Source organism: Polyodon spathula, chromosome 3, assembly GCF_017654505.1.
Source record: "Polyodon spathula isolate WHYD16114869_AA chromosome 3, ASM1765450v1, whole genome shotgun sequence".
In the NCBI taxonomy this organism is placed as follows: domain Eukaryota; kingdom Metazoa; phylum Chordata; class Actinopteri; order Acipenseriformes; family Polyodontidae; genus Polyodon; species Polyodon spathula.
Window position 1 is genome coordinate 88,854,917 of NC_054536.1, and position 26,025 is coordinate 88,880,941.

Below are 26,025 nucleotides of genomic sequence, written 5' to 3' on the forward strand. Positions count from 1 at the left end.
ACATTAAATTATCACTCACAATACATGTAGTGTGCATACAATGGTATGTAAATGAGCCAAATGGTATGCACTTAAATTAATGTGTTCTCCGTTAGTAAATGGGGCAGTAAATTTTGATTTATGGTGCACATTAGACACACTTCTTAATCTGCATGTTACAGCTACATATATTGCTCTTTTGTAAATTAGATCCTAGATATATTTAACTTTCTAAATGTATGCAGAATAAAAATACGATCTAAAAAAACCAATAATAATAATTAGGGATTTTTTATGGATAATTTATATTAACTTTAGTGTATACTATAATGCTTCTATATTGAAAACATGTTTACGTCAATAGAAAGACAGTTAGCTGGGCAGCAGTTGTTTATTTCAAAAGGGAACAGATATGCATGGTGGTAGTTGCAGGTTCCAGTGCATGTGTGACTCCAGTTATCTCATTGTACAAGGTGGTATTCCTGATAACAATGTGTTTTTGTTTGTTTTTTTCCTATGCTGTGAATGTCAGTCTGAATGACCAGCACAAAATAAATATCAGTTTTAGTTTTGATAATATTTTTAGGCCACTTGCTGCTATTTTACACTGATTTTAGTCAACTGAAATTCCTCTGAAGTGTCTTTCTTCGCCCCTTGGGGGATAATTGACTGGCAAATCAAAGCATAACCAATACCCTTCCCACTGCATCAAGAGGTACTCAATGTGTAAGCGTATACATCCGTGCACTTATGAAACCCTGCCAGAAATAATATGGAAGATGAACAGAGAGGCTGTCTTTTTTGGGAGCTAGGTATCAAGTTAAACTGAGAGTCCCTTGGAAAACGTATAGTTTTTTCCAATGGCAAGCACACTACTGAAAAATGGTTTCCTAATATGTCAACCTTCTGGAGACAAGTAACTGTAGTCTAGAGTGGTGTGCTGACAATGGGAAGGCAGTGAGCTCATGAATCGTACTTGTTCTATAAGGTTGACAAAGAGGTAGGTAACAGCCTAAGATGTATTGGAGAATGAGTACGGTGTGTTAGGGGATGTTTTTCTCTCTAGGTGACAGACCGTGAGCAGGGTTTTGGGGGTATTGTTGCTTGAAGTCATTTTTATGACAAGCAGTATATGGTAGTGTTGCCTTTGAATATTTTGCAGTAATTTAAACATTGTAGCAACAGTAGAAAGGCCTCCAGTGAATTGGGGTACCCCCCTCCCCCCCGCCTGTGAGTGGATGGGTGGCAGTGTGCAGATGGTGTTTCTATCATGTACAGTAGATGAGACAAGGCATTAAAGAATTCTTGTTTTGTGGAGTAGCATCAATGTTAACCCTGACTATATTCTGGTATAGAATCTTTTTGTTTTAAAAAGAAGTTGGTAATTACTGTATTGCATTGCCTTGCGATAGTGAAGAATTATTAATGTAATGGCTCCTTGCTTTTGCGCACAATTATATGACTTTTTTTATTTATGAAAGCAATAATTTTTGTGTATTTGTCAATGTGAACCTTCATCAATTAAGCATACATTGAAAATCATTTTTGGGTATTTAAAGCTAAAATACCATATTCAGTTTAAGGATTGAAAGTCTAATGGATAGCATTTAATTTTTTTTTTTAATGTTTCAGTAAGAGAGTGCTTTTGGTGTTTTTGTGTTTAAAATAAAAAGGTATAGGGTAGATAGCACAACCATATATTTAAATACTTTAAAACATTGACAGTGTTTTGACCCATCACGGTTTAGACAAATCAAAAATGCAATCTTCTTCATTTGGATGTCTGCCTTATTCCATTACAAGTTTGTGGTTTCTGTACACAGAGCTGGGCTTTGTTTTTTAAGAGCACACACTAGACAATGTTATTTTGCTCAACAGTGTGCATTACAAGACTTTTTAAAAATAGAAATGAGATCATAAAAAAAGGAAATGTACTTTAAACCCAGTCTATCTCAAGAGTGGCTTATTGATTTGAAATAGGGCTGGCATGCATCCTTACACATCTAACATCATTACGTCAACGTGGTTTCCATGGTGACAAAATGTCATGGCTTTTATTGCTCCTCTCAGCTGTGTGTTTCTATTTATAGCCATTACTGGAAGCATAATTACAGATGTTGCGTTAAGTTAAAGAACTCTCTAAGCAAGTGTGTAGCAGTTAACCTTTTGTTTGTTCAGTTTCTTAGCAACCTGCTGTCGGAAACATACGTGGTTTGAAGCTGTATAAGAAATAACAATTAAGGAGATTGCTCAATCGATAGAATTTTTTAGTTTATTCTTTGTAGAAATGCCAGAGTGACCCCAATCTGTAAGGAAGGCTGCTGTAACCTTTATAATAACCAGTTTCAGGCAGTGCTGGCGCTGAGGCCGGCAGTGGCCTTTTCTGCTGGTTTATTTTTGGGAATAGACCTACAGCAATCTGTGCTATTGCTCACTTGTGCAGGAGGATTTCAGTGAAAAGGTAGCATGCAAGTTACGTTTGTGCCCCAGTATCATCTTTCAGAGCTCAGACTATGCAGCTGCACAGTTTCCTCATGGGTAAGTTCAGCCAGGTACTGGACCAGTAAAGAAAGTAAAGAAATCTAAGGGTTGTACACCCGCCTTAATTATTTTATGGGTGGGGGCCAACAGTCTAATATTATTTCTGAAGGTTGTAATGTAGTGTGTATGGCATAGTGGTTTTATTTTCAGGCTGAAGAAGTGGTACCCTTTTCTGCAAATATATAGCATTTTGTTTACCAATTGTAATGAAAGTATAGAACGTCAAATAACACCACAAAGCCCAGATACAGCAAATAAAATGCCCTTGTATAGGACACTCATCTTTCTAGTACTTGTTTCGAATTTTGGATATTGAATTGGGTGCAGTTAGGTCAGCATTTAAGTTATATTTGTCAAGAAAAAAGAACATCACAACATACTGCTTGAAATCTACTTCTTATGTCTATTCAGCGTATCTTTGCTGAGGACCTTTTGACTTTGTGTTTTATTTTCTAACTAATTGTTAAACCCTTTTAATCATTAATAACTACAGTTGGCGCTGCTTAAAATATCCAGAATAAGCAGCTGTCCAAATTAAATGAGAGGCAATTGAAACAACCTTAATCGTTTTTTTGTTTATTGATGAAAAGAAAAAGAATGAAGTCGCAGCACATTTATGATTAAATGTTAAATACATTATTAAATACACACACAAAAAAAATTTGCTGTTTGTTTCTACCTGAAATGAAAAAGAATGAAATCACATCTTATCACAAGACGAGGCATCTGTGATGTTGACATGCCAACTTTCTTTGCTCCTCCTTCAAGTGTTCAACGTGGTTTACGCAAGTCACAGCGCAATCATGAACTCACTGCACTGTGCTACACGACCTGTCTCGTCCTGAAAAGCGATCTCCGTTCATCATTTGAAAATACTGTATCCAGATTAAAGTAGGTGATGTCGCAATTAAATGACATAAATAGCATTTGGAAGAACCATCTCCCAGAGTTGTATCCCATTTAAGCAACAATCCCAATTATCAGGATCCCAAATAGGCGACGACAACCCTATGAGATCCTTTGGGCCGTACATTGAGCTGATAGACTAAGCCATGTTCTGTTGGACACCCTAAAGCTTGAAAGATTAAGTTAACTGGGATCATTAATCCAAAGTCTTTATTTTATTTGTTTGGGGGGGGGGGGGGGGGGGGATCAGAGCCTGTGAAGCTATCTCATTCAGAATGCAAAAGTTCCTTTTCTGCCAATAGCACAGTTATAAAAAGCTATGTTATATTATTCTTTTACAGCGGATGTAAGTAATAACGCTTTGTCACCTTCAAAGAAATTCATTTTAAAAATAGAAGGTAATACAAGACGAGAGATTGTCCAGGTAGCTGTGACTCATCCCAAAGAAATGTCAGTTTGCTGATTGCCATCTCTCTGTGCAATGAAATATTCATGCCTTTGCTGTGCTCCCAGCAAGCACTATTGATTTCTTGTGTAAACTGTTCTATATTTAGTCTCAACAAAAGGAATGTGGATTGCTGTTGAATAAATTGCATGAAAAGACCAGGCTCTTGCCTGTCATTTTCTTTGTAGCCTCACAGCTATTATTTCTAATCAAGCCCAGTTTTGGAAATTTAACGTGATTTCTCGCAAGTTCATGGTTTCTCTTTAAATAAAAGCAAAAGAGCTGTGATTCACTACAATTTATATCTAAAAATAAGTTGGTAAATAGCTGTTGAATGAAATATGATATCTGTAGGATGGCAGATTAGTGTCCTAACTGATTTACGTGGTCTATGTTATCTTATGTTATTTATGGAATATACTTGGTTTACATGGTTAAGGCTATAACTTTTTTTTGTTTGTTTTTAATATTACTGAACTATTGTCAAGGTCCTTAGCCCTTCCAAGTGTTTACCATGTTAAGATATGTTTCCTATGATCATCAGCATTTAAACATGTCTTTGTTTTTGCTCGTCTTTATTGATGTTTCACAGGTTGTGTTTCTCAAGCTCACTGGCTGCCTCTTCACTGTTCCTTTCATTAAGAGCTGAATTGTGGTCTCTCTTGTGGTTATATTATTTGATACATTTCCTTTCTTTTTACAGGGCCTACCAAGCATGACGTTGAAGTTCATGATTAAAGAGTGAGCAGTGGGATTCCAAAAAATATAACGTTACACGTCCCCACTGTTTAAATAACGTACAGTACCTGTCCTTTTTTTATTTTCATTAACATCCTAACAGATTTGTACACTTATAACTTTAAAGTCTGTTTCAAAGCGCTTTTCAAAATGTCCACTCCATTGCACACATTGTCAAACAAGTAAGACAGCAGTAACAATCCATGATGTGGTACGGAACAGAAAAGCCAGAGCACTTGTTACGGTTTCTTTTTCTTTCTTTTTTTATCGCTCTTCCTGCAGTGGTTTAAAGGACAAATCTCAAACCCCAGTATACTAGAACCACATTTTAAAAAGAGCTTCTGTTATAAGTGTAAAAAGTTATCCAGATGTTAACAATGAAAAGAAAAATGACAGGTACTTTGTTTAAACAGTTGTAGTCACACATAGGGATGTATAATACTATTTTTCAGAACACCACTACTTACTCTTTAACCTAACTGAATCCTAATAAGTGAAAAATGTGTTGTAGTCATACAATAAGTTGAGCAAAGATTGTAAACAAACCAAAAACAGTGCGCTTATGCCTTTTAGGAACATCAGATCAGTTCACACGGTGTGATGTCACGCTTGATATGTTCCCAAAATATAATTGTTTCTGTAATCTGTAGGTAAAAGGGTGGTGCATTAACCAATTGTTACATGTAACCTCCCCCTCCTTAGGTATTTCTGAACCTTAAACTTAATTGTGTTGTCCTGTACCTCTCACACCCATGTCTTGGCTCTTGTGCAGTGGAAATAAAGCCAGAAATTCCTAGTGGCCTGGAGTCCGTCACACCACTGGACCTTCGCACAGACCTCAGGATGATGATGCCAGTGGTGGATACCACGCTGCAGGAGAAGCAGTTACAGCAAGAATTGCTCCTGATCCAAAAACAACAACAGATTCAAAAACAGCTCCTGATCACCGAGTTCCAAAAACAGCACGAAAACCTGATGAGGCAGCATCAAGCCCAACTTCAGGAGCACATCAAGGTGAGAGCTGGGTGCAGCACAATCTGAAAGCAGATTAAACAAACAGTGAAACCCCCCCAAAAACCTCCTTTAGTCATGCGGTATGTGGGCTCTGGCACTTTTTAATGGAAAACAGTATCTGCTCTGCAATTTAAAGGCAAGTGATTTACAATGCATTTTTGCTGTGTGGCAGATTTAAACACCACAGGTAACTGTATGAAATTTCCCCAAACTATGTTGAATCAGAGTGTGTACTTTAAAACATGTCATGTACAGATTTTGTGGTGGGTAGTGATTGATTCTCTGAAAGGATATTTTTTTCTGTATTTTCCAGTGATGGATGTGCTTGTTCACTACTAAAGAGTACTAAAACTATAATCTGTTGTATATATTCTAGGATCCCAGGTTGAAATATGACTATAATGTTCAGGGTTTCATTACCAAATTCAGAAAGCCAAAATCTGGCAGTGCTTTACTTTGAGTTGCCATTCTGATTCCCCTGTTGTACTACAAACATCTCTGTAACGTGTAATCTGTTGCATCTATGCGTTCAGGGACCTGAATTTATTACTGGCTTAAAGCATCATGCTGCTGAATCTAGCACCTTGGTTCCAAAAGTAGAAATGCATAACAGAACCCAGATTCACAATAATGGAATATGTTGATTACAATCGGTATGCACAGCACAACTTATAACTAAGAACTGCAACAAGATATTGACAGTTTCATGCTATGAATCTGGATTCCAGTACATGTTCCATCAAGTATCTAGCTTTGGAATTTTGGAACAGGGATGTTAGGTCGACCACAAACAGATTTCGACTTTGTGTTGTGCAATGAATTTGGGTTAGTACATTTCATGTAATCTTTCAAATTTACAATTGCCCCTATTTAATGGATTCCATTTGTTGTGGCAAACCAGGGATTAAGCTGTGGTCCGAAAGTCAGTCACTCAACCTCTGAGCCATAAAAGGTTTCTATTCAGCTTCTACTGGACATTGGTCCAGCCATAACCACCACAGATGGTACTAATGAAGTCAAAAATGTAAAGCTTGTGTAGTTCAGTGGAGCTTGCGGTTAAGGTTCCTTCGTGGTGTTGCTCTCACTTGCACTGTTTGTGACCTGTGAGAGACCCAACAGCATGCTGTAGCACCCTAAACTTAAAATACAAACCAAATGTACATAAAAGAAATGGGTACCGCCAAGTCGTAGCTGTTGTTATTTTTAATTTGTGGTTTCTCCTTCTCTAGTTTGGTTTCTTTGGAAACCTAAAAAAAAGGCAAATAAAAAAGACATGGGTCTAAAGAAAAGTCTGAGGTTAAATAAACGCAGATGACAGTTTTTCGTTATTGTACTGGGTGCGGCCATTTTATTAGAAAACAGAAGTTGTGCTAAGTAGCTTTCCACGTGATATGTCAAAAAAAAAAATCTGATCTGCTGACAGAGGGCATCGTAATGGGTGTCCAAGCAAGTCAAAGACCACTGAGAAGTCAAATACCACTTTGTCACACAACTTTAGGTATAGTAGATTGTGGTGGTGACAGACAGGGGAAGGTGACAACTGTATGAAGAAATCTGAAATGCACTCAATATCCATAACAATGAATGCTGGTAGGCAGCACACTGTATGCATAAGAACAGTCTGCAGGACTAAAGTAACCCTTGCCTATTGTTCAATGATGTTGAACACTGTGGTCCACTGGCTGCTGCTTCAGTTTAAATACAGCACACCTATTCCACTAAAATGTTAGTGTTTTTTTTCCATTCCCAAGTTACAACAGGAGCTGCTTGTCATGAAACAACAGCAAGAGCTTTTGGAGAAAGAACGCAAGCTTGAGCAACAGAGACAGGAACAGGAAATGGAACTGCAGCGCCGAGAGCAACAATTTCTCTCTCTCCGGGGCAGGGGAAGAGAAAGTAAGGATCAATATGTATTTAAGTCATTGCCAAATATTCAAATATCACATACATAAACTTGAGTTATTTACATGTTCAAAATAATACAGTAGTTTACTACAACTTTAATTAAACACTACATGTTTTTAGTATACAGTACAGCCTGATTATCATCCAGTAGATACTAAGACTTTTGAGATGGTCCTTTGAGTGATCATCGTAAGGACCTTTAACAGCTAACCCATCCACTTCAGTTAAATCCTGAACTTTTTAGTTGGTACTTAGATATGGAGGTTTTACAGTATGGTATGGTGCCAGATTATTTGCAGGGTTCTGCACTAACATATTTTGTCAGGATGTATATTTTAAACAACTATAAGTACATGATACAGAGGATTAATATGGAATTTGCTATATTCCTGAGTACCAGTCACCACACTTTAGTCCTTGCTTCCAGTTTTCCTTTTTCAAGAATCTCCAGATGTCCACTAGGGGGAGACATGCACTCATTAGTTTTGTTCACTTCAGAACACTCTGGGGTTAAACTGTTGCAGACAGTAATTACGCTACCAGTGTATCTACAAGTTATATGGTCAGTTCCTTGTTCAGTGCGCAATTAGCATAAAAGTACATCAGTATTTTGTCTTTATTATTGCAATGTGCAGGTATCTAAAAAAAAAAAAAAAAAAAAAAAAAAAAATGAAAATAGTGCTTTTACCTCTAGATAACTTGACAAAACCAGTATTAATATTGCCCTTTTAATTTGAAGGTGCCATGGCCAGCACAGAAGTTAAGCAGAAGCTCCAGGAGTTCTTGTTAAGTAAATCTAAAGATCCTGCAGCAAATGGAAATAATCATTCCCTGGGCCGCCACCGGAAGCTATGGTACATGTGAGTACAGTTTGACGTGGGGTCTTTTGTAGATCTTCGATGGTTGGAGGGGGTTTCTAGCATGCTAAATATTAAAAAGCCTTGTTTATACAATATCCCAATTAAAAAGCTCACCAACTTTAGTACCACTGACCTTAAACTAAAAGGCATGCCACACACAATTCGCAAAGCAAATGTAAAAATGCAGTTCAGTGCTATAAAAAACAATCAGCTGTGTTCAGTATGCATGTAGAACCCATTATGAGCTCTTGTGATCCATTTATTGACGTGAATATTGAATTAATGAAGCTGTAAGTTAGCCTGCTGGCTATACTGGAAATCCCATGATTTTATTTTATGCCAAGATTGTCATGCTTCCCAATAATAATAATAATAATAATAATAATGCAAGTGAGATGTTTGCAACTTTTATTGATGACATGTTCAAGCTGTTTATAAAAGTTCAACTAACATTCTTGGTTTGAGGCTCAACTGAAAATGTTGCCTTTCAGTTGTCTTGTGTTTTTATGGCTTTTCCAAACATCAATAACTGTTAATCAGTAAAGTAATGATGACAGTGGCTCAACCATTACTTTAAACAGTCATTCAGAGGTCAAATAACCGACCATTACTTTAAATAGTTCATTCAAGAGGAGTCAAATAAATTTTTTGTTTTTTTATGTTTTCTCATACAGTTCATTTGTGTTTACCAGGGCTGCCCATCATGCTTCATTAGATCAGAGCTCACCTCCTCTTGGTGCGACACCACCATCATACAAGTACACACTGCCGGGAACACATGCTTCAAAAGATGATTTTCCCATTAAGAAAAAACAGGTGAGTCAATATTGTTCAGTTGACATTCCAGTGATCTTATACTCTATATATATATATTATATATATAATTATCTGATATATATATATATATATATATATATATATATATATATAGATAGTTTTCCCAATTCAAGATTGTATCTTACAGCCACTTGAAAAGCTCTAAATATCTAAATTTATTAATGTATACAATTTGACTTTTTAGTGTGTCCCTATACAGTAAATGTAAAGCTGCTGTTAATAACTGGCAAACTGGCTACTAACAAATGATGTACTTTTTTTTTTTTCTCTTATTCATCTGTGTTGCTCAATTGTATGCACTTTATATGTATTTATAAAATGGGTATTTTACAAAGACATTATTGGTCAAAACAGGTCACATGGTGGTGTGGATATGTCAGCACTACTTTTCAAAAAGGGGCCAAAAAGGCAGACATATTGTAATTTATCGCAATAAACTTGACCGACAAGATTTTATGTAAATATTGACCTTTTGGGAAACCGAAGTGTACATGAGATATTGAATGAGTCTGAATCAGACACCAATGATTAATTAAAGTACTGAAGTATTCAAATCAATTCAGAAATCGCCATTCTGATCGCTAGCCTGAACTACATTCTTCCTGAACTACTGCGTTTCCCTATCCCAGTCTGAAAATAAATAGTTTTAAAAAATAACTTAAACTTTCAACTTTTTAAAAAGATTTGGTTCGCTCTTAGAGACTTTGGTGGTTAAAAGGATGTGTTGTTTTGCCGCTGTTTGTGGTCTATGTCCCTGCTCTGGTTGGTTGCATCGTCTGCTGCCTGCTGTCACCGGTCCCACCCCCTGTGCAGCTGCGCATCTGATGCAGAATATTTATAAATGCATCTTGACAATTCCTGCCGTACCTTTCTCTCCACATCAACGTGTCCAGTTATGGTGGTATCATCTACTCTGCTGTGCCCTGCATTGTTTTAAATTGTTCTTAACACGGGCCCAGTAGTTCTCCAAGTTGTCCAGCTATAAACTGCAGTCAGTTTGATAAGTAACCAGATATTCCATAATGCAAATAACGTCTTTCTCACAAGTGTAATGCAGTAGCACAAATCTGGTATGGATACCCTCTTACCCTGAATAACAGAGGATGATTAAAAAAAAAAAATTATGAGGAAGAGCCTGTGTGATTTAAAGGCAGACTAATTTGTTCTGTGTCATAAAGAATATGGCCAGTAATATTTTACATTAAAATTTAATGAACCATACCAAGAACCATTTAATACCAAGAATTACTTTTAATGGCAATGTTCAATTCAACATCTACACATTTTTAATTTTTGTATTTATTTATTTTTTTTAATTAAAGCATTTTTGGTTTTACTAAAAACAAAGTTATATGAAACTTTTTTTTTTTCTAAGCTCAGTTCTAGGCGGAAAGATATTTAATAAAAATGACTCTTTTGTTAATTTAAAAAATATGTTTTTACTTAGTTTTTTTTTTCAATTTAGTAAGTTAACCCATTTTATGAGTGCAATAAGGCACTTCAGAGTGCCTTATTGCATGACTTGCAATGCACCCGGGGCATGGTGATATTAGAGTATATCACACACTTAGATTTGGGGCTTCAGTTGGTAAAAAGAAAAAAAAGGTCTGAGCTTGCCTAAATGTTTGCAGATGATCCTAAAGACACAGAAGTTTGAAGTCAACGGAGACAGACAACAGATATCGTAGAACATCAACTCATTGTTCCAGCAAGTGGTCTTGTTTACATTTTAGATCAATATAATGAAAAGGGGGTACTTTTACTGTAGTGGATAATCTGTAAATTCACACCAGGGTTTAGAAAATGATTTTGGAGGTCATAATAAACTAACTAGTGTAGGAAGCTACAAACCCCCCCCCCCCCCCCCCCCCCACACACACACACACACACACACACACACTTTCAGCCTACCAGGATGTGACCACATTGCCTTACCTCAGGCCTTAGGGTCACTGTTGAGCGTTTGGGGACTCCGGTGGACAAAGGTGACACCAACAGCCTTATTATTAATGAGTGACTTTTGACACAAGGCTGAACTCTCTTCCTCACCCTTAGGGAGACAGATAGTATGCAGGGGTGTCAACTACCCCTTAAAAAGAAGGTCTGTCCCTTTTCTTCACCTCCGCTATGGAAAGAATATAAATAGTTTTTTTAGCATTATAATAGTGACACATATATCTTAAAATGTATCCCTTTTTATCCCGGAAGGTTCTCCGAAGTGTGCATAAGTGATATATGGTTGATGAAAAGTAATTGAGGTACAGTAGGGCACCACTGACATCAAGCCTTTGGTTGTATCATTGAGAAAACCAACATCGCTAACAGTGTGAGTCTCTTAAACCTATTTTTTTTACTTTAAAAATAAATATTTCATTTGCCTCAATAGAATCTTCTGTCTTGACTTCAGTCAGGTTATTTAATAATAAAAAATACAGCATATGTGTAATATACAGGTTCAACAACATTAAATCAAGCTTTCTGTATATGTGCTTAAAAGTAAGAGCATAAACAAATGATTTTGTTGTCTCTTTTGCTAATTCAGTGTCATGATAAGGTTTAGTTGAGTAGCGCATTCAGGCAGTTATTTTGTTTGTTTCAATATACAACAAAATACTGAACTGAAAATAAATATGTATGCCTGTATAAAATATAGAACTGCATTTATAGACATTAGCTTTGTTGATAACCACAAAACCACGCTGCAGCATGTGTAAGGTTAGGCAGCTGTTATCTGTTTTGAAAAGGGGTATGTTTGTGTGCCTGCAGCATGGTGATGACATTGTTAATACAAGGTTTTCTGGAACCAACAAAAGTGTCTTCTGTTTATATCTCATTAGTGCGAGAAGTAAGCTTCTTCCTAAATGTAAACCCAGGTTCTTCACCTGAGGTGTGTAAGTAACTGAACTAAGGACCCATAACTGTAGTCTCACTCTGCTCTAATCTGTGACTTTTGAGCTCCTAAGTTCTTCAGAAAATGTTCTTTTAGTATAGCCTGAATAGCACCTTGCTGTGAATGTCTTTAACCCATAAAGAAAGGTTAAAAAATGTAATTGTACAGAAAATAAGTAGGGCGTCTGATTTTCGGGTGAAATTCTTTTTCAAATTCGGGTGAATGCTTTTTTAAAAATCGGGTAACATTATTTAATGAAAAAATCCGATCAAATTGGGTAGATTTTTTTATTTTTATTTAAAAGCAGGAAAGAATAAATATACAGGTAGAAATCTGGTTTCATTTAGAAAGAAATAAATGCTTAAGCACAAAGTGTTGACAACAAAGTTGTCGTCAACAGTTTAAATCCACAATGTATGTATATTTTCACACTTTTGACGACATCTCTCTCTCTCTCTCTCTTTCTCTCTCTCTCTCTCTCACACACACACACACATATACTGTATATGGAGGCATTTCTCTGTTCCAGTCAAGTTTTATTTTGTAGTGGAGTTGCAAGTATAATTGCACACAGAAAATATGGGAAAACTAAACATCTTTACTCCATGCTGTTTTACAAAGAGAAACAATGGACTGTTACATCTAAATGCTCTTGGCTTAAATTCACACCCATAAAACAAATAACTGGGGAAAGAATTGTGCAAAAAAAGCAAAAGCCTTAAATATATAAAATCCAGGTTAAATCAGGTCAAACCCGAAAATCAGACTCCCTAAAAATAAGGTAGCTGGTTTACAGTCCCGATAACCCAATGTAAATTGAAGGAAAAAAATGACTTATGCAATTTACATATTGCAGGACTGCTCGCTACATTTTTTTAAAGACTTTAAGGTTTTTATGTTTGTGGATCCCTCATGGGAAAGTAATATACATAAGAATTATATCCCCCACTTGGTTTAGACTGTTACCAATATGAAGCATGCTGAAATTGTACATAATTCTACTATGAAGTCAAGGAAATTGCATTTCATTATTTTCCCACTGTGTCTCATTGAATTACAGTGGTACTTTTACCTGCTAAATTACTCTACCATATGGAGTGCCACATTTATGTATGTAGATTATTCTAAGTGTTCAGAAAGTAAACTATTTCTTTGTCAGTTGTAAAGTCTGCTAAATTTACTTCTATAGAACATTAAAAGTGTTTGTCTTCTAGTATAACACTTTGTACTCCTTTTGAACAATTATATTGCAAAGTATGAAACCAACAATCATATACTTTAACAAGGCTGTTTTAAGTGAGAACTTCGTGGGTAGAGTTCATTTTGAGATTTTTAATAATAAAAGCATGAAATAATAGCTCTGAAGAAAGTGCATGCGTTTCCATGCTTCAAGTCACTTTCTCAGAGACTAGCTTGTATGTGGAAAAAGCCCACACAAACTTAATTAATTTCTACTTTCCAATGAATGATATTGTTGTCAGGCAGCTGTTAAATAAACAGCTGTTCTTTATTTTATTGTGTAGAAGATGGAAATATCAGTGAAACAGTGATGGGTGCAGTGCTAATACTATGTAAACCTTATAGAAAGGTTGTATTCACTTGTTTTGTTTTTATTAGATGTCCAATATACTTTAAATAGCTTATATAGCTAATTAAGGTGTGAAATCTTTCCCGCTGTAAAGTTACTTCAAGTGGCCTCTGTGCTATTAATACATTTTTGACACCCCAGGAAACAGAGAAGGCGTTATGAAACCTAGCTGAAAAGATTTCAAAAGTTTAACAGCAGGAGGGGCTAATCAGGCTATATCCGTACTCCTTGGAGCGTCACCTTCTGTCGCGGTGCCCGAGGGTTTCTCCAGTCTGCGGCTGCCATGTCATTTCCCTTCCGGGTCAATGCGTCCCACCCTCTTTCTAGCTGGCCGACTTCCCTTGAACCCTGCGAAAGAACTGACAGGTCAGCCTGTCCAGGGAACTCTGTTCTCTCTGCTTAGCGCCCTCACAGGTCGGGAGGGAGATTTACAACCAAGAATCATTGTATTTCTGTCACACAATGAAATTCAAGAACAGTTTCTACGGTTTGAAGAACTAACTGGAGAAGGACTTGGAAGTAATTATAGAAAACCTTGAGCAGTATGGCCTTATTCTTGAGAAGATGTGTAGGCAAGGATATGATGGTTGCACGGTAATGAGAAGCAGCAGAAAGAGTGTGCAAGCAGTAGGTACAACTAAAATACCAAAAGCGCTTTATGTGCACTGTTCAAGCCATGCTCTGAATAGTGATAGCACATGCATTCAAGTTACGTGAAATTTGTTTTGAAACAATAAAGGATGTGTCAAACTTTGTCTGAGGCTCCGCCAAAAGAATGAAACTTCTGAAAGACAAAATCAATGCGTTGCCAGACACAAAAAAGAAGTAGCTTAATGGATTGTTTGAGACCCGCTTGGTTGAAAGAAATGAAACAATCTTGCGTTTTGTTGAAATGTATCCAGCAGTGACAGAGGTGCTGTTACACATCACAGAATGGACTGACTGTGTTGCTTCAGCAAAAGCTGAACAATTTCTTACCTATATTTAATCAGATGGTTTCCTTGTCTCATTGATCACACTGGCAAAGTTATCTGGACTGCTTCTCCCTGTGTCCACCTCTCTCCAGAAACTGGACATAGACATTCTGCAGTGCTTGGAGCACATCCACAATACCCGCAATGCTATTAACAGCATAAGGCAGAACCTTGAAGAGGAATTTGCCTACATTTTTCAAAAAGCAGAGGAACTTGCAGGCATTCCTCTTGAAATGCCTTGACTAGCAGGAAAGCAAACAAAATGGGTGAACTACCCAGCAACAGATCCAAAAACAGACTTTCCGTTTGTCGATAGCCTCTTGAATGAATTAGCTGAGAGATTCAGTGAACATGTCGGAACGGTTTGCATGATCCAGTACCTCATTCCAAAGTACATGGCTGTGCATGGGTTCTAGGAGTTAAGTACTACCATGCAAATGTATGATGATGACAATCCTGATACACCGGAGGATCTAAAGAACGAGTAGGATAGGTGGCCTGCACAATGGAACAGGTGCCCCATGGATGAAAGACAGAACAATGTGATGAAAGCACTTACAGCAGATGACCCAATGTTCTATCTGAACATCCACTGTTTATTAAAAATCTTTGCAACAATACCAGTCATAACAGCATCAGCCGAAAAATCTTTTAGCTCTTTACGCAGGCTCAAGTCCTGTTTGCGGTCAGCATGTTGAACATTTCAAGTCCTCAAGTTGAAAACATCATAGATGAACTAGAAAAGAATCACTGCCTAGATTTCTGAGCAAGTTATTTCATATTTATTATTTATTATTATTATTATTATTATTATTATTATTATTGTACTAGTAAAAATAAACTCATTATTTTTGTTGTTATTTTATTATACAGTAGTGGTAATTGTTATCATTATCATGATATTAATGATAACAATATTATTATTCTTTTCCTCTATAATTTCGTATAACATGCACAGCTGTAAAACGGTACCGGTATTTATTTTTAGTTCGATTTTCCGGAGAGACTTGCCCAGCCAGCCCAACGTTTCCTGCTAGTTGCACCACTGTTAAGAAAGCACAACACTTTATATGTGTTAAACTTCAAAGCTATCTTTTCCACCTCTTTTTTGTACCCTTTCCATTTTGTACCCTTGAAAGCCAATGTGACTGTAAAAATGGACCTTCCCATGCTTTAATAACAATCCTCCTACATGGACAAGAACAGCCCAGGGCTTACTTCCTGTTCCTCAGGTTTCAGGCTCTAGATGTGGTAATTTCCCTCCCCCACTTCCTGTCTTTCCTCATTAAAACCTTGTTTGTGGTTGGCTCGCATATGGCAGATAGATATAAAGGTACTGCTTGTTCTTCATTTAAACAACTATCAAAAACAAGGGATTGGCACCTAGAGAAGCAGAAGCACAGAAACAGTGCAGAATTGAATATGACAGGGATGTTTATCTTTTCATTCTCCTCTAACAAGCTGAGAAACATGTAACACTGTGCCTCGCTAGCTCATGACTTAGATTTCAAAACTGTTGTAGCTGGTGCAGGTTCCAGTCAAATAAAAAGACTAATTGTTTGACGTGTTGAAGGTGAATCATGTTGAGAAATCTATAGGATGAGCTGCATGACCCATGAGCTTTTTTTATTTTAAACTGCTGATTGGAAAAGCAATGGATGTTAGAGTATTATTTCTAGCTATAAATTCTTGAACTGCCAACATACAAATGGTCTTTGATTTTTTTGCATTGAGATTTAAACAGCCTTAGCCTCCATAGTAAATGTATTGCACAGACAATTTGCCCATATCGGTCAGTGTAACAAAGTGTCAAATGTATTAGCAGCTGATCTACTTAATACAATTCTTTTTTTTTATCTGCACAGCATTTAATTGTGTATTCATTTTGCTAAACTGGTATAGTGGTTTTACAGTAACACAACTAAATTAAGTTAATATTTGGTGCAATTAAGGAACATGGTCCGTTTTGTGGTTTACAGGGACATTGTTTACAGCAAATTAGATTGCAGTTATCTTTTTTAATACAACTTAAAATATTTGGGGCAGAAAAAATAAATAAATAAAAATAAAGTTGTGCTACAACACATACTGGATGTGTGATATAGTCACAACACTCAAGTTTAAGTTTCTCCTGCAGTGTTAAAACTAGTTGAAGAATAACGTTATTAAGACTTGGACCTGGAGCAAATAACACAGAAGAGCCCCATTGCATGACAGCCCTGAATTTACTGTGCTCTTTATTTAAATGGGTCAGTGCATTAGCACACTGAACCACAAAGACTGGGGTTTCAAAGTTAAAGCAATATATAATAGTAGCCCTTTACATAAACACACAAAGTAGTTCATATATTTTCATTTTGCATTAACTACATGTAAACCTCTTATCTAATTGTTGTTCAAATATTGTTGTGGTATTTTTCTAATAGCCGATATTCATCAAGTGTCAGGTAGCCCAAACAACACTATTTTTACAAGGGATACAATTAGTATCACCACTTCACAGGGCTGACTTTTAAAGACATAGCTTTTCTATTGAAATATCCAGTCTGTGTGCTTTATTGTCTATTTGGAAAGTTCTTTTGAAGGAAAAAACACTACTAAGCATTTTAACAAACACACACACAATCACACATTCTGTAGATTTTGTGCATTTAAAAAAAAATAGCCTTTTTAATTTTCCTAGGTGGTTCAGATAAAGCAATACATCAACGACAAAGTGAAAGAGGAAAGAGTTGAACCTTCTTGAGAACTGTAAACAGACACTGCAGCAGGTCCCAATTAAAAGCATATGGTAGTAGCACCTGGCAAGAAGCCGGTGTCACTACTTCTGATCCTTTGCTTTTCTGTTCATGACCTGTGTGCTTTACTGATTGTTGTGTAAGTTAACTCATTGTTAGTACAAAAAAACAAAAAAACCCTACAAAAATATTAGTGCGAGAACATGATATTACAACAAGCAGCGTTGAAAGATCCTGTGAATAATTCTTTTGTACTGGATCTCATTTTTGAATTTTTCTTTCTTTCATCCCAATGATGGCATGACTTGTTCTTGTGCTACAGTACAAACAGAATACCACATGCAGATGCATGACGTGCTGTTACCAGAGCAACCCACCCACTCCTTTCTGTGACTTATCAGCTCTTTCACTATCCTGCTCCGTTGAATAATTACAGTACTCCTATTAATGTCAATTAATGTAATATCCTCTGTTTACCAGGTTGGTTAGTGAATATGGCATTGTTGTATTTACATATTAGTTTATTTTTGTTTTCAGTTGTGACCCTCTAACCAGTCTCTAAGTTACAATGCTAAAATTGTGACCCAGTGCTATTCTTGTCAAAAAGTCAGTGTCTCACTCATTGCATTGCCTAGCTGGTTCTAGCTATTGAGACTGTTCTGTTTATTTTATTTTTTTTTAGGAACAAGATATTGGAGTCATATTTGTCAGTATTATTAAGTTTATAATACAATTTTATATAAAGCATTATGATAGCAAGATTGATCCATTAGTATTCTTAATTTCTGTCTAAGTTAATACTAATGAGCTCTCTTCAGATTAAATCTACAATTAGCATTCTGAACATAAGATTGCAGCAGTGGTAGATATATAGATATATACCAATCAGATAAGTGACAAATATGTCTTCCTCTTACTTTCCTGTCACGAAACCTACCAAATAGCATGCTTCTAGCACTCCATGCATGGTAATTGTTTAAAAATGCTTTTATTGGTTCCCTGCCTGTGTCTGACAAAGCATTCCTGATCTTTTTGACCCAATATGTCATATCCATGTAAAAGAGGTTCTTTACATTTCAAATCAATTAGCAATGTAATGATTTTCCATCATTCATAGCAAAGGATTATATTGCTCTTTTCCTAGTTTCTAATTAATGTGAAAGTCAAGTTTATAGTCATTCCTAGTTTCTATATATATATCATAATATATATTATAGATATATTATTATATACTATATATATATATATATATATTATATATATTAGTATATATAAATACTTTTTCCGTGAAAAGTATGTCTGATTTTCTTCATTTTTACATATTTTTGACACTGAATGTTATCAGATCTTCAACCAAAATCGAATATTAGATAACATGGACCCTGAGTGAACAAACAACACAAAATTTTGATACTTATTTCATGTATTTATTAATGAAAGTTATGCAGTTATGTTCTTACTGTGGAATGCAGTGTTTGGTTTTCGCCAGATATATCGGGGCCCATGTTGTCTGTAGAACATTGTTCCAGAACTCTTGAGGATCATCCAGGTGCTTTTTACCAAACTTGTGACGAGCATTCATGTTCTTTTTAGTTAGCAGTGGTTTCCGCCTTGCTACTCTGCCATGAATCCCATTTTTGCCTGGTGTCTTTCTGATGGTGGTCATGAACACTGACCTTAGCCGAGGGAGGCCTGCAGATCCCTGGATGTTGTTCTAGGGTTCTTTGTGGCTTCCTGGACGATTTTACACCTTGCTCTTGGAAAGATTTTGGCAGGATGGCCACGCCTGGGAAGATTCACTACTGTCCCAAACTTTCTCTACTTGGACAATATGGCTCTGACGGTGGTTTGGTGGAGCCCCAGAGCCTTAGAAATGGCTTTGTAACCCTTTCTTGACTGGGAGGCATCAACAACTTTTCTTTTTTTTCCGGAGGCATGGTGTGCCTCTGGAACCGGTGTGCTGAGAAATTCACTCTGATGGTAAAGGCCAAAGTTAGTCAGATTTATATTGGGCAGAGCTGGCCCAAATCAGGCCTGATTGTTGACCAAAGTATTCAAACCGTTGACCCTAACTAGCCATTTAATTGGGTTGAGTTAACTAGGGGGGAGGCAATAACTTTTTCACACCTGAAGACTGCGTGTTTGATGACCTTGCACACCAAACAAATGAAAGAAGCACCAAACTTTGGTGTCATTTTTTTCTCTCAGACTCCCTCTACATATTACTACAACCCACAAAACGATCTGACCAAATTCAATGTGAAAAATTTGCAAAGATGCAGAAAATCAGACAGGGGGCAAATACTTTTTCTTGAATATTGCGTTCAGTTCTGCTTACCTCGCTACAAAAAGGGTATTGCTGCTCTAGAAAGAGTGCAAAGAAGAGTGACCAGAATTATTCCTGGTTTACAAGGCATGTCATGTGCACAGGCTAAAAGAATTGAATCTATTCAGTCTTGAACAAAGAAGACTACGTGGCAACCTGATTCACGCATTCAAAATTCTAAAAGGTATTGACAATGTCGATCCAAGGGACCTTTTCAACACCAAAAAAGAAATAAGGACCAGGGGTCATAAATGGAGATTGGACAAAGGGGCATTCAATTCAGAAAATAGGAGGCATTTTTCTACACAGAGAATTGTGAGGGTCTGGAAGCAACTCCCCAGTAATGTTGTTGAAGCTGACACCCTGGGATTCCTCAAGAAGCTGCTTGATGAGATTCTGGGATCAATAAGCTACTAACAAGTGGGCCAAATGGCCTCCTCTCATTTGTAAACTTTCTTATGTTCTGTAAACTTTCTTATGTATATGTGGTGTATCTATATATATATATATATATATATATATATATAATATATATATATATATATGTGTTGTGTGTTGTTGTGTGATGGATGGGCACAGGTATAAATCTTGCTTCAAATTTATATACAGGTAATGTTCCGGGGGCGATTTGAGAAATTTACTAATAAGGTGTTATATCAAAAATACACATATAACATAAACACACAGATTTACTTAACACATACATGGAGAATTGTGCTAAGCAGCATTTTTTAAGCCAGTGAAAGAGGAATATAGCTCCATAACCCCCAATTTGAGTCAGGAAAGTAGATTATCACCTGTAATCTGCCTCTCTCTTGTTATTTATTTTATATATAGCATATGACTAGAATAGATTCTGCTTAGAGCATGTGATAAAAGGCTTTAATTAAAATAGCCTGTATTAGTGCATCTATTTGTGTCCTGCCCCAGCCACTCTGCTTTCAAGTTGGAGACGAAGCAGATGAGTAGAGATGAGAGCTTTTATTTAAAGCACAGATTAAACTGCTCCCCCTGCCTGCATCACTGGAGATTAAGGTCTCAGATTCTTCAATCATTCTTTCCCTACAAGTCTGACATTGTATATTTTCTAAAATGGCTGGGCCCCAGAACATTAACAATAGAACCATTGCCCAAACATCACTACTGTAAGTGACCACATCAAAATGTCAGCTTTGTCTAGCTGGTTATGTGTGAGTGTGTAGTGGTGTAGTGTTGAAACAGTTGACCATATACTGTTTCTATGTAGCTAAAAACATTACTTATCACTAGGTATAGGAGATTTATATATATATATAATATATATATATATATATAAAGTTTTAAAATACATGTATTGATCTGACCATCACTACTGTAGGTGTCACAATATGGCAGTGTTTCACTTCATGATAAAACACTGAAATCTTGTAACAGTTCAGTTCAAATACCAAACCAAAATCGTCCATTATGTTGCTCTTACGTCGAGGATGTGCAACAAAGATAAGCACTTCAAGGGACTCTTATTGTGTTTTTTTTTTTTTCTGTGATTGATTTGGATTCTGGACATGAAGGCTGTGTAATAATAATAGAAAGCTATTGGAGCAGCCGTATGTGAAGCAAATCCCTGCAGCACTTGAAATGCTCTCCAGGCAGCTTTGAAGAGTTCTCCTCCAGCACCGAGAGGATTTGCATCACATTAGACAGCCACTGGGTGGGAAAGCGTCTATCGTTCAGCAGCTGAGAGACATTATAAATAACACATACTCTCACAATGAAAATTAAGGAAGTAGCAGAGATTTGTTAAACAAATTCAAACAAGGCAGGCAGCCTTCAGCTTGATTCTGTCATAGGCGCCAAGCCTCACTTAGTCATCCGGATTTAACAGCAGGACATAATGCTGCAAGTTTCCTTTTTATTAAAATGTCTGTGCACAACTTGTTCTTTTTAAATGTAGTTATTATGTTGCTGCCAAGGTGCTAGACACAAATTCTTGTAGTGCTCCCTTATTTATGGACATTTGATGTTTTACAACTAGAGTATAGTTGATTATGGAATACTACCATAATTGTCCAAATAGTCATTTTATACATTCTCGGTTTAAATTAATGCATTCTTAATCATGTGTGTTTTTTTCTGTTTTTTTTTTTTTTTTTTTTCATTGCACATTACAATTAAAATTGGCTCCCTTAAGAAATGTCAGCTCTTTAAATTAGCAAACTAGAACCACCACTGTCCAGTGCCTCCACTTTATAGCTGGCCCTCACTTTATGCTGTAACTGATTTGCATCAGAATGTAACACATATTAATTTACTGTATCTCATGTCTCCATTATAAATATAAATTGAGACCTGGAAAAACCAAAAAGTCATAAGCCTTACCTCTAGTGCCTGTACTGCATAAATGGCTGACATTTTTAAAGAGCTTTTCCCCTCTAAAAGATGCATCCTTGTCACGGTAATGGACATGGGTTTAGTTATTGCTCCTTCTACTATAGATGAGCTGTAGTAATACAGCTAGTCCAGTATTTTTGTATTATTTTAAGTGCTGCTATTGATTCAGTGCTTGTGTTCACTGGAGATGTTCCACTTGCTACCAGAATAATGTATTACAGATGACTCAGTACAAGTCTCAGATCTCTCTATATGTATTTTGCATTGACCAACAATGATGTCTACAGTATGTGAATTTGTGTATATCATCTCAAAAACATGCTGGTCAGCTCTTCTCTATGGCATTAGCGTTACAATGTATCTAATTGAACTTCTTGTGTTTGTTTTACAAGCTTCTGAACCCAACCTGAAAGTGCGTTCAAGATTAAAACAGAAAGTGGCAGAGAGAAGGAGCAGTCCATTGCTAAGGAGGAAAGACGGAAATGTGATAAATCCATACAAAAAGAGAACACACGATGTGACAGGTAACTCAGGAACCAGCCATGAACCGACAGTTCTGTTTTATGATGGCCAGGTAGCATGTCAGTTCTGAACACTGGGTATTAGGATAGGTAATTACTTCATCAAAGTACCTCTCTCTTTCACCTATATTAAAAAGAAAGAAAGAAAGAAAGGCTGGAGTTTTAGTCTGATGAGAGTAGGTGACTGCGTATGTTCTCTGTAAATACATTTAATTGTTTTAAAGTATTTATTTTTAAAGGTGTCTCAAACAATCAATTATTGTAGTCCACAATTTCACTCAACATCCAAAGTAACTGAAAATATGGAAGTAATTTGTGCTACCAATTCAAAGTTATTCAGCTCCAGAGTTATTGTAACTGCTGCCCTTGAAATGCTTGAATGGCATTGACCTTTGAGGTCCCGTTACTTAAATTATCACCACAAATATGTTGAACCGAGTGACTTGACTCATTCAGTCATTTTTTATGTTTTCTAGGACAGTTCACTTTAAGGTGAAGGCATGCCTTTCGCTGTTGATTTTATTGCATACTGTCAAGTCTGTTCAGGTTTTTAGTCACGTACATGTTTGATTTTAAATTATGGTTTGTTTCCAGATACGTCAGTGAGCAGCAGTGTCCCTGGATCCAGTCCCAGCTCCCCTAACAGTGGATGCACTGGAATTGGACCCGAGAATTCAACCTCAGTCCTTCCAACCACAGCTCACACTGAGGTGAGTTATCATGAGCTGCACGGGTGGAGATGAGATTAATTCAAATGGGACAAAGGGCTTTTCAAGTTACACAACTATATTTCTTATGGTTCTTGACTATTGTGTTTAACTTCCAGAGACAATTCTTTAAATAGAAAGACACTACACCCTAAATTTGACTTTACAAACTGATCTACCTTAATCACACTCATAAGTGGGTTTGCTGGTCATTCATCTTTTGATAGCATCACTGAATTGAAAAAAAAGGGCAGAGATAAGTGAAGTCATAGCATTCATGATCAACCCCAACCACTGTACAACACCCTTGTAAATAAAGGGACAGTAGATTCACACCACAGATTCTCTTCAGTAAACAGATAATAATAATTCTTATCCTACAGGGCATTGTGTTGTCTGTCAAGTGATAATTCCACCTTTGATAGGCTCTTGTGAATATATGTTTCCTGTCAAGGGAAATAGAAATGAATGCAGCATAACATTAAACTTTGTAAGCCACCAATTTATAACCCATATAACTCCCCTTCCTGCTATAAAACAAAACTTCTTAATGTTAGAACTACGACATGAATGAATAAAAAAAGACACTGTCATGATACATATACTGAAAAGAAAAGTGAAGCAACATTGATTTAAATAGAATGTTTTATGACTGCATCTTTAAGTTTATTGGAAGGAAATGCAGATGCGCTGTATTGAAAAGCAATTTGATTTTAAAAAGAAAACATACCTATCAGTTTAGATTTATATATACTTTTTAGCACAGTGTGGAAAGATTAGGTGTCCTTCATTGACAGGATTTTACAGATAGCAGAAGATCTCATTTTGCGCTTTCTGCAAAAAAAGCACAGTAATTCTCGTTATAAAGCTCCCCACAAGCTTTTTTTTTAGTGATTCATGGATCCATTTCCCCAGTAACTAGTAAAAGTTCCCTTAGGAGTACAGACACAATAGTGTACATTTATTGAGGGCTGGTTGATATGACACATCTCCAAACAAACTTTACTGCCCGGCTGTGTTTTTGGAAAACATCCACACTGTTTACTCTCCCATGAACCTCCAGTGACATTCAGGAGTCTATTGAAAGTGGGGTGGGGGGGAATCCTGTTTTCAGCTTAATTGATATTCCAGACATGGTCAGAAAAGACCCCCAGGTATCAAATGCATACTCAACTGTTATTATATTTACACAAGCTTAACGCCCCAGTAAACTATCTCTCAAATGGCCTTAGTCCCTCATACAGACCCATATGCTTCATGTTTGCAGCATAAGCAACTGATGTTGTTGTACTGTTACATTAGGTATTCATTTCATGGACTACTGTTCCCCTGGGGCAAATATCAGTGGGGGGTGGGGTGGTGGTGGCAGCGGCATAGACAAGAAATACATGGAATCTCAGGGACCACATGCTGGGAGGGTGGCTTTAATGAACAAAGGAAGTGTGCTTGAGCGCAGATCCCCACTGTGGTGGCTGTATGCATGTGCGTGTGTGTGTGTGTGTGTGTGTGTGTGTGTGTGTGTGTGTGTGTGTGTGACAATGCAGTCATTACACCGAAGCTTACAAATTGAGTTGGGTGTCATAATGACAGGGAATAAAATATTACTATGTTGGTATCAAAGCAAGTTTTTTTCAGACTCCCTCGAGAATAAATCAATGCCCAGTACCATTGCACTATTAATGTACACCATTTGTCTTTCCTACAGCATCTCCTTTCACATGAAAGGGTCTTAAAACCTGAAGAATCGATGACCTTGTTAAGTCTGTACACATCCCCCTCATTACCCAATATTAATGTGGGACTTCCAGCTGCATCCTCTCCAATAAATGTAAGTTGTTGTAAGTTTTTAATTTTAAACCCTGACAATGAGATGTGAATCTTGACGTTTGCAGTTGTTTTGTTCGGTAAAACAAAATAACTGATTACCGATAATACATGACAGGGAATGTTAGTCTATCCAGAAATTTCTAAAGATTTTAGAACTTTTTAGTACCCCTTTATTTGTATAACCCATTTAAAGCTTGTGGTGTAGCTGTCCGTGGTTTTACCTTTCCATTAAAGTATTAATCTACAACGTGGGCTGAAGTATGAAATAGATTTTCTGAATTGGTGCATTTAGAAATAGTTGTGAGAGACTTGCTGGCACACTAGATTAATGCATTGCTTCAGGCCTGAGACCTTTCACCTCTCAGGATTTTATGTCCCTTGGATAAATAATGGGCTTCAGTATCCAATCCCAGCACAGTTCTTATCTTTCACAATCACCCAATTCATCACCATGATTTAAGAAGTTAAAGCAATTGTGTGCTTTATCATAAAAATAGATAGCACTCCAAACAATCCATCATTTTCAGTTTTTATAAGCTGACATATTATCCGATTTACTGGACCTCCCTGAGCTAAAGGGCACTAAACATTATGGTGCAACATCATTGCAATTAGTGTGCAGCACGTTCATGAGTTAGGTATTTACTATTGTAATTGTATTCATTATCGCACAAAATATTGGGCATATTATGGTGCACACTGATTTTATTGTGCAACATAATGGTAATGTGTACGGTAATGCATAAAAATGTATTTAAATGAGGCACCCCACTCTGGATAATGAGATGAGCTATATTCACACTGTATTTACTGAAGGGCAATAATTAGTTTGTTTGGAAACCAGGCTTTAACCACTGAT

The 26,025-nt window shown here is 36.7% G+C and overlaps 1 protein-coding gene across 1 annotated transcript in view; it reads left to right on the forward strand.

Moving 5' to 3' along the window:
• Positions 1 to 26,025, forward strand: part of LOC121313594 (histone deacetylase 9-like) — a 104,417-nt gene that overhangs the window by 71,365 nt on the left and 7,027 nt on the right. Inside the window, exons 4-10 of the mRNA XM_041246292.1 lie at positions 5,382 to 5,623; positions 7,375 to 7,519; positions 8,268 to 8,388; positions 9,081 to 9,208; positions 22,504 to 22,635; positions 23,227 to 23,342; positions 25,045 to 25,167. Coding sequence (XP_041102226.1) covers positions 5,382 to 5,623; positions 7,375 to 7,519; positions 8,268 to 8,388; positions 9,081 to 9,208; positions 22,504 to 22,635; positions 23,227 to 23,342; positions 25,045 to 25,167 — 1,007 coding nt within the window. The remainder of the gene's footprint in view (positions 1 to 5,381; positions 5,624 to 7,374; positions 7,520 to 8,267; positions 8,389 to 9,080; positions 9,209 to 22,503; positions 22,636 to 23,226; positions 23,343 to 25,044; positions 25,168 to 26,025) is intronic.